Raw genomic sequence first — 17,085 nt, 5'->3', positions numbered from 1 at the left:
TATCATATATACCTAACTTCTGAGAAAACAAGATGAGGGTACATTTTCATACATAACTTAAGAGGAAACTCAATGAACGAAGGTACATTTTCATAAATAACTTATGAGGAAACTTGATGAGGGTATAGTTTCATACATAACTTATGAGAAAGCTCGATGAGGGTACATTATCATGTCTAACTTATGAGGAAACTGGATGAGGGTACATTTTCATACATAATTTATGAGGAAGCTCGATGAGGGTGCATTTTCACATATAATTTATGAAGGAAACTCAATGAGGGTACATTTTCATTTATAACATGCGGAAACTCGATGAGGGTAGGTCGACCTAAGTTGGATCTTAGACTAATATAGTCTCACAGCTTATTTTTATGGCGAAAATAGCCTGAATGTCACCTAAACTTTTAAAATTTGCATAAAATTGAAAAAATGTGTATAAGCTCAGCTCCTATGGAAATTAAGATGTGACAGATCTTAATCTGAAGAAGATTGCTATAAAAATAAATCCAAATCAAACGGCAGGCAATATTTAGCTTCCAAGTTTACGATCCGCACTTTAACATTAATCTTCCAAGATGTACCTCCTTCTCAAAAATAATCATTACCGTAAGCGCAAAGAACAACAAATAAATACTAAACGCGACAATAATTGAAACTTAATTCAATTATATCGAGGTTAACCGTCACGCTTGAAGTCTATCAAACAATTTGAAGATATTGGTCACGGTCAGCAAAGCTTGTAAGAAGTTAAGCATCAAGTTCTCGAGTTAAAAAGGTCATGATCTTGGGAGGAAAAATTCGAATGCTTCTGTTTTCCTTGCTATCGTCTGCTGAGATCATTTAAACATTCCAAAGCAAAATAGGAGATATTTATTACGTAGTTAGGCAAAAACAAAAGTTTAAATTCGTTTTTGTGCCTAAAAAAAAAATGTTTTTTAGTTTGTGCACGCGCCAGATTTTATCACAAAATATTTCTATAAGAAATGTTATGTTTTCTCTAAAATATAATTATCTAAATTTATAAGGCATTCAGGGAGAAGTGATAGCAGAAGTTAACAAAGAGGGTTGCTGTTTGGTGCTAATATTTGCTATTCTCATTCCGCTTACCATTATTACAGCCCCAAGAAGACAATGATATCGTCAAGTGTCACGTTGCTTTGTTTATATCACTTTTTGCTGATGCACTATAGAGCCTTAACAAAACCTAGAAACGATATACAGGGTGTTTCTGAATTCTTGAGCAATTTTTAAGGTGTGATAGTACACATCAGGGCAAAAAATATAATAGCAAATATAAGGGTCCCAAACGTCTTTCGAAGAAAATAGGCGCCATTAAAGTTAAGAGTCCAAAATTTCAAATGATCATAAAAAACAGAAAAATTGGTCGATTCATTTGTGGTTTTCATTAAATTTTTTTTTTATCAGTATTTTCTTGAAAATAAATTTTGAAGATATAGTTTAGAAAATGCCGTTAGAGGGCGCTTTAGACTTTGGAGTGACGAACAACTATTTTTTACCGCTAATTTTGAATATCACTAGGTTTTTTTTAATGCTTGAACTTAAACTTAAATTTTCAGCTCAAAATCAGAATCATTGGGCGTGATTAAGTCGCGCAAACTGAACTGTGTTCAGAAGTTGAAATACACTATGTCACAAAACAATGCATTAACTCAGAAGGAAACAAGCGATCTTCACAAAACTTAAAATCGATGTGGCCTATGACAAGGTAAGGAAATGATTACAAATTCAGAACAAAAGATTGTTTTATTAAAAAGTTATAACACAATAAAGGTTACAAAACGGTAAGTTGTATAGCCTCCTTTAGCAGCTATACAAGACAAAACACGGCGTAATATGAAGTGAAATAAGTTACCTATGACCACAAGGACTAAATCGGGATTCATCGTTGAAGATAACATACCTCCTATACCTCTATCACAACCCAGCTAATCAAGTGCAGCGAAAATACAATCCATCACAATAGACGCCAATTCGAGATACCAGCGTCTTTCAGTCCACTGATTGTTTTCTTGATACCATCAGTTTTTTTGTAGGCGTCAAACGGCATTTAACTAATGTTAACGACCTTGTTGATAGTGGCCGCTTTTTTGATGTGCGATCTTCGCGCTCATTTATGTTTATAGAATGCTTTAACCAACCGCAATGGAGTGATTAATTTATTTTTACCTACACTAAGCTACTATCATATCGCTCCGACCGAGGTGGCGGCAGATACGCGCGTACAACCAACCTGCTTCTCTGAGACCTACTATAAGTTCCTTTAATAAGTCCAACAATCGTTCCTATACCTCTAAAAGGTTGTCCGAGTTACAATAGCGTTCTTAGAACTCGACAGTTTCGTTTGAAGTGCCCTTTGATACAAACTTTCACAATTCACACTTTCAATCGTACCTATCTGCGCATTTTGTATGCGCATAACACGCTTACCCTTTCGTCACTGGCGACGAAATTTAAATTATCTCTTACCAAACTGCATTCCTGGCGAGTTTGTTAGTTGCAGCTCAATTTATTCTTGATGCATACATGTTTTTGTGACAGTGTATTTCAACTTCTGAACACAGTTAAGTTTCAGCGACTTAATCACGCCTAATGATTCTGATTTTGAGCTGAAAATTTAAGTTTAAGTCCAAGCATTAGAAAAAATCTAACAAGATCCAAAAATATCGGTCAAAATAGTTGTTCGTTACACCAAAGTCTAAAGAGCCATCGAAAGGCATTTTTTAAACTACATCTTTAAAATTTCTTTTCAAGAAAATACTAATAAAAAGAATAATTTTAGCGAAAACTGCAAACAAATCGACCAATTTTTCCGTTCTTTATGATCTTTTGAAATTTCGGACACTAAACTTTAATGGCGCTTTTCTCTTTCGAAAGACGTTTGGAGCCATTTTATTGCTTGTCCAGATGTGTACTACCCTTCCTTAAAGTTTTGCCCAAGAGTGCAGAAACACCCTGTATATCCCAGAGCCGTATATAGGTTATTCACCACAAAACGTAACTTTTGAACGCAAATATTTTTCAATTTCGAAACCTTTTGTTTTCCTTTTTTTTTAAATTCTTACATGAAAGTGCTATCTACTAGAAGTAACCGTAAACAATGGCCCAGCTAAGTTCCAATTATTTTACTCATAAATAAAAATATAAAAAATGCATTTTTCACGGAAATAAAAAAAAACTAGCATGTTGTGGCCATCACGAAACTTTCTTCTATATATACATATTTTTTTTTCTGATCCCTCCCCATGCTTGATGAGGAAGCAATAATCCCAACAAAAACAAAATTACACATGCAAAAACTTGACGACCATCCCAATGTCTGAATTATTGCAAAAGCAAAGCAAAGAGCGAAAATTAAAAGTTATTTTAAAAGCCTTGCTTGAATTAATTACAAATATTTTATTTGTTAACAAACATAAGATGGCAACAGTTAAAAATTTTAAATCATTGAGATAATACTTCCGATCATTTCCATACAATTAAAATCACGAGAAATACGCAGACGACAATCTATTACGATTTATCTTTCTTATTGTTGCATTAATAAAGCTATTTTTATTCGCAAAAAAAAAAAAAAAAAAAAAAATCAACACCTCTTGGAGCGATTGGCTCAAAATTGAACCGAAGCCTGTTTACATATGGATACACATATATTTCAAATTTCAACGAGAACGTAGCATTACTTCTTGAGATAGGGCACTCACAATGGAAAAAAAGAACGGGTGATTGCGCTACCCCCTTTTTAGCTGTTGACACCAAAATAAAATCAGCTCTTATACCCACTAAGGGTACTTGCCGATAAATTTTTCTTTCATTCCGTTCATTATTTCTTGAGATACAGCAGTCACAATTGACGACAAAAAACGTTCTATAGCTCAACTCCCGTTTGAGTTATTGACACCAAAATTGAATCAGCACCTGTTCCTGTTAATGGCAACACATGGACCAAATTTTGTTTGATTCCGCCAGTTACTTCCTGAGGAATAGCAAGTACGCGCAACTCAAAAAAACGTCCCATTGCTCCACCCCCATTGGTGGAATTCGCGCCAAAAATCAATGGGCACAAGTTCACATAGCGGCACATATGTGTACCAAATTTCGTTCGATTTCATGCGGTAGTTTTTGCTGTAGAGCGGCCACAAAAAAACTGGTCACACACAGACGTGACACACATACACACACACACACATACACACAGACAGACAGACATTTTCCAAAAATAGTCGAGATGGACTCAGTACACCTCAAAACGTTCGAATCCGTCAAAATTCGAAATTCGAAAATTTGCACGAATCCAATACTTTCTTCTATGTATTAGATATAGAAGAAAGTAAAAAGAAAAAACTTTTAATATTTAAAAATGGAGACCAATTTAATGTCAAAGTAGTAATTTCGTTAATTGAGCAAAAAAATCAGCTATTTTATTGATTCGTGGGTAACGTATTATTAAGCTCTTTAAATTAATGTACGGCTTAATTAGTAGTTTGAAATGTATGTTAAATAACAGTATTTAGTAAATTTGAGGATATACTGGCAATTAATAATTTTTGTACAATGCCTTTCCCCTCCATCATTTATTTTCACCTCAGAAATAATGACATTGATAAGGTCTGTCACGGAGGTGAGGAATTTTCCATTAATACATTGAAATTTTCTTTTTCTTCGTTGCTACAATCTGCACATATTAAGCACATGAAAACATGTTCACTTCATTTTTTACATTAATTTACATCCCTGAAATTCAAGTTCACGGAGGTGAGAAGTCAGCATAACCATACTAAGTTTTTAAAGCAAAACCTATCTTCCTGTTTTTCGACAAAAATCTCACAACTTCAACTATGGCTGAAAATAAACGAGGGGGCTCCCTTGTATCATGGAAAATAAAATTGGATGTCATTACTGCCACGTGTTCATGAGCAATGGCATTTTGTGTTTCGGTAACGGAGGTGAGAATTTATTGTGTGACATGACTCCTTATCTTGCAAAAACGAACTAAAACACAATATTAAATACACTTAAACAATTAGTATTTGAGACACTTGTGAAAGGAATAATAAATAAATAAGTATATACTTTTAATTAAACAAGTTATTAAACAACATAAACAGTCACACAAAGTGTGTGACATGCCTCCGAGGTGAGAATTCACATGTTGTGAACCAAAAATATACTAAAATAAAATTTATTATTAAAAAATTGTTTGCAGGATTGAATAGAAATATTTTTGATGAAATTAAAAATCATTGTTAAATGAATTTTTCCTCGACGTTTTTACTGTAAAAGGCGTGTGACAGAAAAGTTACACTGTTTGAAGAATGACCCATGTATATAGGGACCTTAAATGAACGTAAGTTTTCAGTTTTGATTTAATGTAAAACACTAATGAAACTAACGGGCACTTTTACAAACATGGGAAATGTAGAGCCAACATTTTACTTTCGAAAATTGATACAAGTTCGGTTTAAATATATTTTATTTCAAATGAAGTTTTTAAACATAAATCTAACACTATCTACTAAAGCAGTGGTGCAAGGGCGCCCATAAGCGAAATTTTAGGGGGGGGGGGGGGGCTCAGATGTTTTCCCCATGGTTCAGCAGGATATTTTTCCAAAGGAAACCAATTCCAGTACAGATTAGAGTTATTAAAATTTGACATTTTTAATAATTTATTCACTAATTGCTGAGGAAGAAATGTTTTTACATTTTTGAAAAAGAAAAAAGTAGTAAAAGCAAGGAAGTTATAATTTCAAAGGGGTTGGGGGGGGGGGCTTCAGACCCCATTTGCGCCCAACATATGGGGGACCTTGAGTACAATTTATGGCCTGCAAGCAACATCCGGTCCGCGAAGCTGATCTGTGTGGCCCGTTGATTTGTTTTACGTTAAAAATCGAAAAGCATGATTAGTGACAATGTCACAAATTTGGAGCCGAATATTCAGAAATTAGTTTCTAAAAAGCATACATTTAATAAAATAAGCATCAAGTAACTGATAACAACAATTATTGGTTTGTAATTTTCTCACCTTTTTTATATTTTTCCATGTTTTTAGAATATAATAAACTATTTTAAAATTTTATATCTGTTTTGGCCCACGAGACCGACTGTAATAGAAAGGACGGCCGGCAGAAAAAGGATTCGCACCATTGTGCTTAAGCATTCAAAGTTCAATTCGTAATTTAAACTTGACATTCAAAAATTCTGTATTAAGTCCCCATTTTTAAAAAAAAAAATTCGTTTAGTTTGCATCAAAACAATGGGGTTGCTTCCTTCAGTCAAAAGTAGTACTTTTTGTCACTGAAATTGATCGAATAAGCAAAAAAAAACTTGGACCCAGAAAATATTTTTATTTTCCCAGCAGTTATTTTTTAATTAATTTTTTAAAATGCTCGATTTTTAAAACAAGGCGTGGTCTTGATGACGTCACAAATGATGAACTTTGCCGCATCTTTCTACCGCGATTCCACGTTATGATAATAAAGAACCGAACTGAAATTGAGCTCTACGATTGCTATCAACCATATCGTTGCCAATACACGTGTGTAAAGATGCAAATTAAATATTTTGCTCTGTGAATGGCAACACAGAATGGCATTTCATCATTTGTGATATCATCGGTCAGAAGCATAAACATTGAAAGCGCGCCGATTTAAGTATTTTTTTTTAAATATTAAATGTTTTTAAGCATGCTCTTTCAGAAAAAAATACTTTTAAAATTTTGGAAACGACCCCATTGTAATATTCTTTACTTCGATGTAAAATGTCTATTGTTATATTTTTCATACCTTGTTTTATTTCACACTGAAAATTCATGCTTTATATTATTTATGCACAAGAAAAACATATAAAGCTCAGTTTTCTATTTACTTTTATAACAATATCTAAAGTCTTATTTAAATAACCCATCAGAATTCAAAACAACTTTTATTTGGAATCATAAAAACCCATAACAATGAGCGATACACTTAAGTAGATGCAAATATTCAAGAAATTTCAGAACTTGATCAGACAGCAACATTGCGAGAATGTGGTGGTTTCCTTCAGTCAAAAGTACTACTTTTAGTCATTGAAATGGATAGAATGAGCGAAAAAAAAAAAATTACATGGACCCAGAAAATACTTTTATTTTCCCAACAGTTTTTTTAAATTGATTTTTTTAAAATGTCCGATTTTTCAAACAAGGCGTAGTCTTTATGACGTCACAAATGATGCAAATTGGCGCATCTTTCTACTACGTTTCCACGTTATGGTAATCAAGCAGCGAATTAAAATTGCGCTCTACGCTTGATATCAACCATATCGTTGCCAATACACGTGAGTAAATATGTGAATTAAATACTTTGTTCTGTGAATGGCAACACTGAATGGCATTTCATCATTTGTGATGTCACACGACAGAAGTGTAAATAATGAAAGCGCACCGATTTAAGTAATTTTTAAAAAATATTAAACTTAAAGAAATTATTTCCAAAAAGGTCAGTTCCTATGTTTTTAAGCATGCTCTTTCAGAAAAAAATACTTTTAAAACTTTGGAAACGACCCCATTGGGGAAATGCAGAGCTGCTGCGATCTATTTCGGTAGGAACTTGCTTTTCAATGACCAGAACTGCTTGTTTATTTCGTATTTGATATTTAACGTGGCAACAGGCTATACTCTCCTAGTTGTTTCCTAGCCTATATGGAAATAGGATGCCACCACATATAAAAATGGTGGCCAGAAGGGCTACAGGTGTTACTTCAAGCTGCTCCAAACCGGAAAATGTATGAAATTAACTTTTATCGTTAGCCTTTTGAGGCTCTTGAGCAGTGTTGGATTTCCTATAAGCTAAACAAACTATAGTTTTGGGCCCCCGCTTTGTTGGGAGCCCCCAACACTCGAAACATTGCGTTCATTTCCAAATTCTCGAAAACCTTGAAAAATTTTTAAAATGTAGTTCTAAACCTTAAATTTTAAAGTTTCTGACAAATGTGTTGAGTTGAGGTGGAGAGTGCGAAATTCAACTACTTGCTACGTCAACGCATGGTTCTCGCGTTTCTCTAACATATTGCATGAGACAAATTTTTGTGACTCAAATGTTTCATATCTTGCTATTTATTTAATCAAGAATTTAGTTTTTTTTTTTTTTTTTGCTTTTATCTTATTTCTACTACATACAGCCAACCTGTTTAGCTTGAGGAAAGAAAATACATAACCTCTTTATTTATTCTTTCTTTACCACTTGTAATTGGAGAAAAAAAAATGTTGTAGTGATAAATTTACAGTTTATTTTTTCCAACTTACAATAAGTGTTTTCAAATGTTAGAACAATTCTGTAAAAGTATGCAATCAAGATCAAGTATTAAAATGTCAGAGAATGGAAAGTGCAGATGAAGTACTTTAAATATCTTGACTTGTTCTACAGCCCTTGAACAGGGGTCGAAGTAGTCCTATATATCCTATATTTCCTATATTTTCAAGAAAATCATCAAAATCGTCCTATATTTCCATATTTTTGAAAAATGTCCTATATTTCCTATATTTCCGTTTTTTGTTGTTGTTGAACCAGGAGGACATTAAATCTAAAAATTTCGGTGCATGGTACACTAAAGGAAAAGATGCTTTTACCGCTTTTTGCCATTTTTGCAACTGTTTAGTGCCCATAAGCAATAGTAGATTTTCGCAATCGAGGCAGCATGCTAAAACATTCAAGCATAAAAAAGTCTCTGAAAAACGTCAAGAGGATACTTCTCAAGCTCTGTTTGTTCTTAACGCAAGTGTTAAAGGGTTCAGTTTAGATATAAAATCAAATAACAGTGAAATTAGTTCTTGGATCATGAGTGAGGAAGAAAAAATGAAAATTTTCTTTGTTCAAATTTTGTTTAATTATTTCGTCTATAAAGTACACTGTTTTTTTCAAAAATTATTCTTTCAACCACAGGAAAGTAATTTTAGATGTAAGGAATAATTTTATTTGAGGTTTTTTTTTAAAACAAAATCATTGATAAGAATAAATAAATAATATATGATATGTGTTATTTCTTTTTTCATAGCAAAAAAAATTAATATAATGATAATTCTATATTTGTCCTATATTTTTTGCGGAAAATGTCCTATATGTGACTAGTCGGTCACTTCAACCCCTGAACTTGCATATAATTAAATCAAAATGTGACACTCTTTGAAAAGTGCTTGAATTTTATCTCGTTACCTATTGCACTGTACATCATTTCTTTCAAAGCATTTTATGTATTTTTTACTAATGATCATTTTACATTTCATTGTGTTTGTCGGTGGTTGATGGTTGGCTCCAATGGTTTTAATGACGCAAGAGCCTGGCTATACTGCGTCAAACGATAGTTTTAAAGATCTACAAGAGTAGGAAAATGCCAAAAAGTGTGAAATTACTTGAAGTAAAAGAGGCCTAACACTTCTGGAATGTGGAAGAAAAGTACCGAAAAAACGCAAGTTTGTCAGTGGATTGTGGAATGACTAAAAACTAACTATATACGGAAAGCCGATGCGAGCAAGTGACGATGCGTTATCTTTTCTCCGCCCTTGCTCTTTCACTCTGTCGATTCATGTCAGCGATTTGTCGGACGAAAATATTGATTGATCTTAATTCGCAAAAATGTAACGTTATAAAAGGTTTTGTTTGCCTTTTTTTTTCCTTGTTTATGTACCAGTGAAAGAGACACACACAGTAAAAAAATGGCCCGTTTGTCAGTGATGTAAAATTGTTGTCCTGACTACTACAAAAGGGCTGCGTACCTGAAACAGCTTAGTGCCCCGTTAAGTTTACATCCTGCCCCAATTTTGAGCCAATAAGCACAAAATAAAAGAAAATGTTGTACATTTTACCTGCAATAATCAAAGAAAGATTCATGTGCAGTTTGATCGACAGATAGATGCTCCTCCTCCTGCAGTTTTATTAATTACTAAGGTTTTACCAGTCAGCACTACAAAATGTGTCTACACCTTTTAATCGTAGGTCCGCAGTGAATGTCAACTGCACAAAAATACGAATCCAAAAAAATGAAAAAAAAAAAAAAAAAAACCCTGCAGTAAATGTAACAGGAACACGCATCTTAATTTAAAATAAAACATGAAAAAAAAAAAAAAAAGAAAGAAAGAAAGAGGGAGGGAAATGGGTAAAAATTACACGAAAACCAACTTTAAAGAAGAAAAAAGTCAGCTTTAAAAATATTGTAAACAACATTTGCAGATCAAAAATATTCCAAACATCAATAATAATCAGCCTAATAATTAAAAAAAAAAAGACTCATGTGTAAATGAGCTTTTTCCATCACTTTGTTACGATATTTGTTACTTATATCACAATTCACTAATTAGTCAAAAAACCATATGTTTAGAAAAGAAAAATACTATCTTATCTGTCACTAATGACAAAGTCAACGACCTATCACACAATTTCTAAATCAGCCATATTCTACCAAGACTGACAGAAGCTCTTTAACGAGCTCCAAAAACCCGCACTCGATTAATCACTTTCATACCATTAAGATTAAGCTTCTTGAAAACGCAACAAGGCACAGATTTGTCAATGACAAACGGGCAGATGTCATTACTCTGCCTGACCAAAAAAAAAAAAAAAAGTTCTGAGAGATGGCGTTCCATCGGTGTCGTATGCTATTGAGGTCGCAGCATTTTGTGTTGGTGATTCTATCACGTTTGCCAACTGACAGCTAGCAGACGAATTATTGCTTTTTCTTTCCAGGAATTTTTATTCGAGTTTCGTATTAATAGGGAGAGGCCAATGACCGTTGGTTATAGGTTATAAAATAGTTATCTATCACTGCTATAAACCTCATAATTTCCTGTTTCGGTCCGAGATCAGTTAGTTTCATCATAAATTTCGCCGTTTAAAATTCAGAGGGTAAAATATGTACAGTGGCCGCCGCTTATACGAATCACATTTGTTCTAAACAGTTTTGATGCCATGAAACGGCTGATTCAATAAAGCGGCTAATTCAATAAAGCTGGATTATGTTCTACTTTTGACGATTTGATTCATTAAAGCAGTTAATTCATTTAACCACTGATTCAATTAACCGGCGTCCACTGTACCACAGTGGATTATAAAACCACTTAATTGCCAAAAACATGAAGAAAAACAATTAAATTATCAATCATGGCAATAATTCCAGATTGTCAAATGCAATTCCGCTGCCGTTTAGAAGGCAAAACTCAGATATAAAGCAGCAAATTACCGCGTCTAAGCTGGAAGGAGGAAATACATGCAATGTACTCGTCAGTCCGGTTATGACATTCAGAGACTTCAGTTTCGTCTTTGTTATGGGACTCATCACTCTGGAATGATGACCGAACTGGGGGATGAACAGATGTCATATCATTGAAGCTGCTTAATAACCAAGCTTTGCTTTCAATTTACGAGTTAAACCGAACCATGTTTACGGACATTCGCTAGTGTGCAAAATTTACTTTATCTACCAGTTTGCTGGCACGCCCAGCTTCATTGAGATGACATCTACCTTCAACTCATCTTTTCCCCTATTCCAGACTGATAAGACCATAACTAGGATAAAACTGCAGTCTTTGGATTGGAAAACCGGTCTGTCGGTATATTGGATGTATTAAATTGTATCATTAACAATTTCTGTTTTGGACAGCCATTAGAGAACTACGGCAAAAAAAAAAAAAAAAAAGGTTCAAAACTTTTCCTTTACGGGATTCCGTGGCTCGTCAGTTCAAAAAATGCGGAATTCTGAAAAATTTCTAAAACAAAACCCCGCAAAACCACCCCAACGACAGTCACCCAACTCAATTCAGTTGGGTTCAGAGTTGGGTGACTTTCCCTATTACCCCAAAGAGAAATAAACACTGTCAATGTCAAGCGTAAACTTATCAAAGCCACACTATAAAAGCAAAATCATCTGCATTTCGATCTTAATGAGAAAATAGGTGTCCGCGTAATTAAGTGTTGCAGTCGTAAACGTTTGAAAATAGTCGAGAGCAAATCTTTTACCTGATGTCCTTGCAGTTTGGATAGGCGCATATCCGAAGCATTTTCGTGTTGGATCCGACGGCGTAGAATTTGCCGGATGGGTGGAATTCGACTGCCCGTATCGCTTGCTCATCTTCGAGTTGAGTCACGGCCACGAAGTTCTGTTTCGAATCTCCAGTGGTGCTGTCACTGCTGCCAGTCGCCTGACTCGAACCACTCAACTGGGGAAGAACAGAAAGGAACACATAAGCATATTTGGTGGAAAGTTAAGTGTAAAAGATAATTGAATTAACATTAATAGGAAATGACCAAGATCAGCCATAACGTGGAGTTTGAAAAGGTGACTCAAGAGTAGATGCAGGAGGAGATCGATGGGGGCGATCGCACCTCCCTTGAGGGACCCAACACAGACAAATTTTCGATATTGAATTTTAAAAAAAAGAATCTTTGATGATGCGGTTTAAGGGGTGGGTCCCCGCGAAAATGTATCGGAATGAAAGTAAAAAAAAAAAAAAAAAACAAAGAAGAAGAAATTAACTTGAATTCTGAAATTTTTAATTCAAATTATGTTTTTTGCAAACACGACAGGACCCTACTCATTGAAGTTACTGTTTCTAGAAACGGCTCCTAACCCCCCAAGCCTGCCTCTCCTTCTGGGCGGTTACGTGCGTATAGTTGTGTGCACATAATGGCCGCAGGCGCACGTGCATTCATGTATAGGCTTGTGTGTGTGCGTAGACCTGTGTGTATGCAATTAGGCGTGTGTGTGTATGTGTGTAACGGCGTGTGTGTGTGTGTGTGTGTAGGACATGGACGCCACCGACCAGTAGAAGCGGCTAAATGGAGACAGTGCTCAGGACCGGAGGCCAGTGGGGCTGCAGAGGCCCCTGGTCCAAGCTGAAAAAGGAACCAAACGCCAAGGACCGTCAAATGAGAACAATAAGCAATCGTGATTGCTCAAAAAAAAGCATATCTTTGATAAAGTTGAAGGGGAGCAGTTGAATGGGGGGGGGACAGTTGTTGGCATTACTAAATCCTACCCATAGTTGGAAAATGTTACATTCCATCAATTGAAATAACTTTTAAGTCTCATCATGCAATTGATCCTTACAATAGAAAATTGATTACATACAATAGAAGAAGAAGAGCTTTTAAATCCCACCAAGTGTTGGAAGATAAGACTTGTAATACGTTTTTTTTTACATTTAAAAGTGATAACTTGCTGACGTAGATCTCCTACAAACAAGGAGGTTAGTTGAATCAAGTTTTTGAAAAAGATGCCAGTTAACTAGTTGACTGGCGTTTTTTTTTTTTTTTTTGTTGTCTTCACACAACGGAACTTAGTTGAATCAACTTTTCATCTAAAAACCAAATTTATTCGAGCAGCTGCTCCACAACGCTGTTACAACTGAACCGAGTTGACTCGACTAGTTCACTCGTTTGTTAAGCGAACGGTTGAGTTGAATCAACTAAAAATTGATTCAACTCTTCGGGATGGTAAGGTTAGCGGCAAATGTGCCTGATGAATTGACTGTACTGTGAAGGATGGCGGTTGATTCCTTCAATTTTCTACATACCTGGTTACAAGGGTTGGCCGGATTGGACCCAATTGGGTTGTACCCTATGGTTTTTTTTTTTTTTTTGAAAAAACCCATATAAAAAAACCCATTATTTAGCCCACTTTTGGATTTTTTAAAATTTTCTGAGAAAAAAATTATTTTAAATATTTTTACAATTTATACTCCTTTTTTATTTGTTCTTTACCACAGTCAATGTACATAAAAAATGATTTTTGAACTTTAATAGTATTTCTCAACTCTTAACGGCAATAAAAAAATACTTCAAAGATTTCAAAAATATATATTTAAGTTTTTTCTTTAACTGGTCAATAAATACCTCAAATTATCTTGACTAAGTCCTGTCACGTCGGATTTTCTCAAAATTTGTAGATTGTACAGAGGAAACTACTTTCACTAAAAGCTTTCATGTGAATTATCTTCTGCAACCCAACACGTCACAAATCTCGAATAAACAAGGTATATTTTTTAGAAATTAACAGGTTTTACAAACGGTCGGACAGAAAACAGAATAGGATGTGCAGTATTTTTATTATCTTACGAAAAAGTTTAATATTCCTTACTCTGTACACAGAAATAGAAAAACAAGCAACATAAAATTAAAAGAAGTGTCTTGATTATGCTGGGATTCAATAAAAAGAGATTTACATTACTTGATCTTCTACAGTAGTTTTGCATAACAAAATGAAATACAATAAAGTAAAATGCAAAAAAAAAATGTAGTAATTAAAAACGAACAATAGATTTTATCACTAAAGAAGTAACTTTGACTTAACTGTTGGTAATCATGGAAACTAAAAAAAATCTGAAACTTCACCATCCTGTTTTGTCGTCTTTTATACTTTTCTTCAGAAAACAGTGAATTTTAACTAGTTTTCCAGCTTTTTTTACCCCAAAACAATTTTTGCGCTTTGTCCATCTACTTTCGCTACAATATGCTACAAGTACCCCCACATTTTCCCTAAAAAACGACAAAAAAAACCCACATTTCTTTTAAAAAACCCAGCTTTAGTTGTTTTTTTTTTTTTTTTGGTTTTATTTGAAAAACCCAAAAAACCCTGGGTCCATGGGCTTTTGTAAAAAAAACTCGGGTTTTTGCCAACCCTGCTGGTTACACATGCTGATAACCGCCCGTTCAAAAGTTGATTCAACTAAGTAGCATCACGTGAATGAGACCTTACCTAGGACGAGCTGAGCTCACTTATGTTTGAATTGAAACGGGAGATTTTATTTAATTGGCATAGCGCCAATAATCGTTATCACAACAAAAACCAGATTTCTTCATCCCTAATTTAACTCAAGGAGTCGTTTAAGTCTCAGCAGATAGAAGTCAACTCATCAGGACCAGACTACAAAAGGATTTTCAACAGTTTATTAAATGGTTGTACCACACCACAAGCAGATTTCCCATTTAAAGGTTGCTGTAGACCCAGTAATAGGAGGATACAAAATTGAAACGAATAGAGTTTTAAAAAATTTAGTAAACAAAAGGTTAAACTTATAAGCAATTAGAAATTAAAGAATTGGGCCGAAGAATCCAACCTCCGCTTATAAATTTCTTAATAACTTCGTAATTCTATGTTTCTATTGCAATTGATAAAAAAAAATCCAGTATTAAAAAGGATTCTTTTCTTAAGCTGCGTTTCAAATAGATGCATTAGTTAATGGAAATACAAGACTTAAACTGTAAATACAAGAGGAGGAAATAAGGTTAATCGTAAGAGAGGAACCATTTTCAAAGTGGTATATTCCATTAGTAAAAGCTAAACTGAACTTCGGATCAGTAGATCAGAATTCCTCATCGACATAATAAGTGCAGAGAACAATAGAATAAGCCGGAAGGGTTTTTAGAATTATGTAAACACTAACAAGGGCTCTGTTTTCGAATAACAAAGCACTGATTGTTCCAACAGCAGCAAATAACATCAGATTTTTAAACATTTGTTTGATTTTGATAAAAGTACTTTGAACAAATGAGATAAATGTATGTAAATATGTAACTAATTGTAAAATCACATTAATCAAATAACTTGTTCCTAAACAAATTATTCAGTAAAATATGTGTCAATTTTTGCAAGTAATAATAAGTAATTATGTAATTTAAAATGATATCCAAATAATTTTACCGAAATACCATTATCTAAAAGTGAATGCTTTTCTTTTTCAACTAAAAAGCACATCTGTATACACGAACATTAGATATCATTGAGTATCATATCCAGCTTCGTAACAATTTTAAAAAGAGCATATACTTGTGGTTTAAAGTCTATAGGGCGAGCCTCCCTAGAGAGGTATAGACTAATTGTAAGCGGGTCACACGCTGTCACAAACATTTCATTTTAAACACACACACACGAATCAACTTGGTATCAGGCAAAATTAGTAAAACGTCATCCTTTGTCATTCGAGTTTGAGTAATAAGTCTCCTCTTACACGCTTTGGAGATGGATGTCCTGCCACATACAGGCTAGACAAGCAATTATTCACCCACACAGCACGCGGAGAATGAATGAAATTTTCAAATTATTGTCTTCAGAAGGATTTCTTTTCCAAAGTACCACGTAGGCCCTTTTTCCTGGTACTCATTTCATAGTGTATTGACAACTTGTTATTTATGTTATATTTATTGTATTTTATATTTTATGTTAAAATTTTAAAATGTTCAAAATTCTGTATTCTGTTATTTGTATTCTGTATTATGTTATTTGTGTTCCGTGTTCTGTTACAGTTTTCTAAATTCTCTATTCTGTTACTTTGGAATTAAATAAAAAAGGTTGCAACTTCCCGAAGGTCCCTAATCTGGGAAGTCACTACTGTGATAGGAACAGGGGACCCTCGGGTGTGAGGTGATGCCACATACAGGAGATGGTGAGATCACAGTGGACGTGGGGGGGAGGGGGGATTGGTACCTATAATTTCTCGCCAAGTCATTAAATTTGGCGCTTTTCTTAAAATTTCGACAGACTTCAAAATATTTATATTGATAACGGGTAGCATTTAAGCATACGGTACTCGAATTTGGACATGTGAATAACACGCGCTCTTCATTGGTCGAATCGTCTGTCAATCAATCGCCTTTCGCTGGAAGTGATGCGAGAACGTTAAGTCCGAATGTAAACATCGCGTTATACTGTCTGATCTCGAAAGCCGCGACTAGCACCGTTGAACGGTTCTATTTTAAAAAGGGGGTGACAGCTTGTTGAAGAGAATGCACCATGGTAGCATTTCTGCTTTAAAAAAAAAAAAAAAAAAAAAAAAATCCCCCTCACATTCGTTATCTTTCTTATCAATATCTCCCCTATTTTGATAAAATCAGAAGCAACCTGACGCATGCGCAAATTTGAGGAAGGTTGCGGTTTAAAATGCAAACAGTAAGCTGTTTATTTTTCATTTTTGAAAAATAAATTGTTTTGCTATTCGGAACTCCAGCGCTCGAATACGCTACCTTGCGGTGATTTACAAAACTGCAAATGAAGCGTTCCACGTGTGTCTGTTGACGTAAACACAGGCAGTTTGTTCTGAGTATT

General features: G+C 34.4%; 1 protein-coding gene across 2 annotated transcripts in view; it reads right to left on the bottom strand.

Annotated features, from left to right (window-relative positions):
- Positions 1-17,085, bottom strand: part of LOC129230096 (WD repeat-containing protein 47-like) — a 117,762-nt gene that overhangs the window by 18,894 nt on the left and 81,783 nt on the right. For both annotated transcript variants that reach the window (XM_054864494.1, XM_054864495.1), the window contains exon 2: positions 12,003-12,202. In XM_054864494.1, the coding sequence (XP_054720469.1) occupies positions 12,003-12,202 (200 nt within the window). The remainder of the gene's footprint in view (positions 1-12,002; positions 12,203-17,085) is intronic.

The sequence above is a fragment of the Uloborus diversus genome, chromosome 9 (assembly GCF_026930045.1).
Source record: "Uloborus diversus isolate 005 chromosome 9, Udiv.v.3.1, whole genome shotgun sequence".
Classification (NCBI taxonomy): domain Eukaryota; kingdom Metazoa; phylum Arthropoda; class Arachnida; order Araneae; family Uloboridae; genus Uloborus; species Uloborus diversus.
This window is presented reverse-complemented; position numbering and strand designations above follow the sequence as displayed.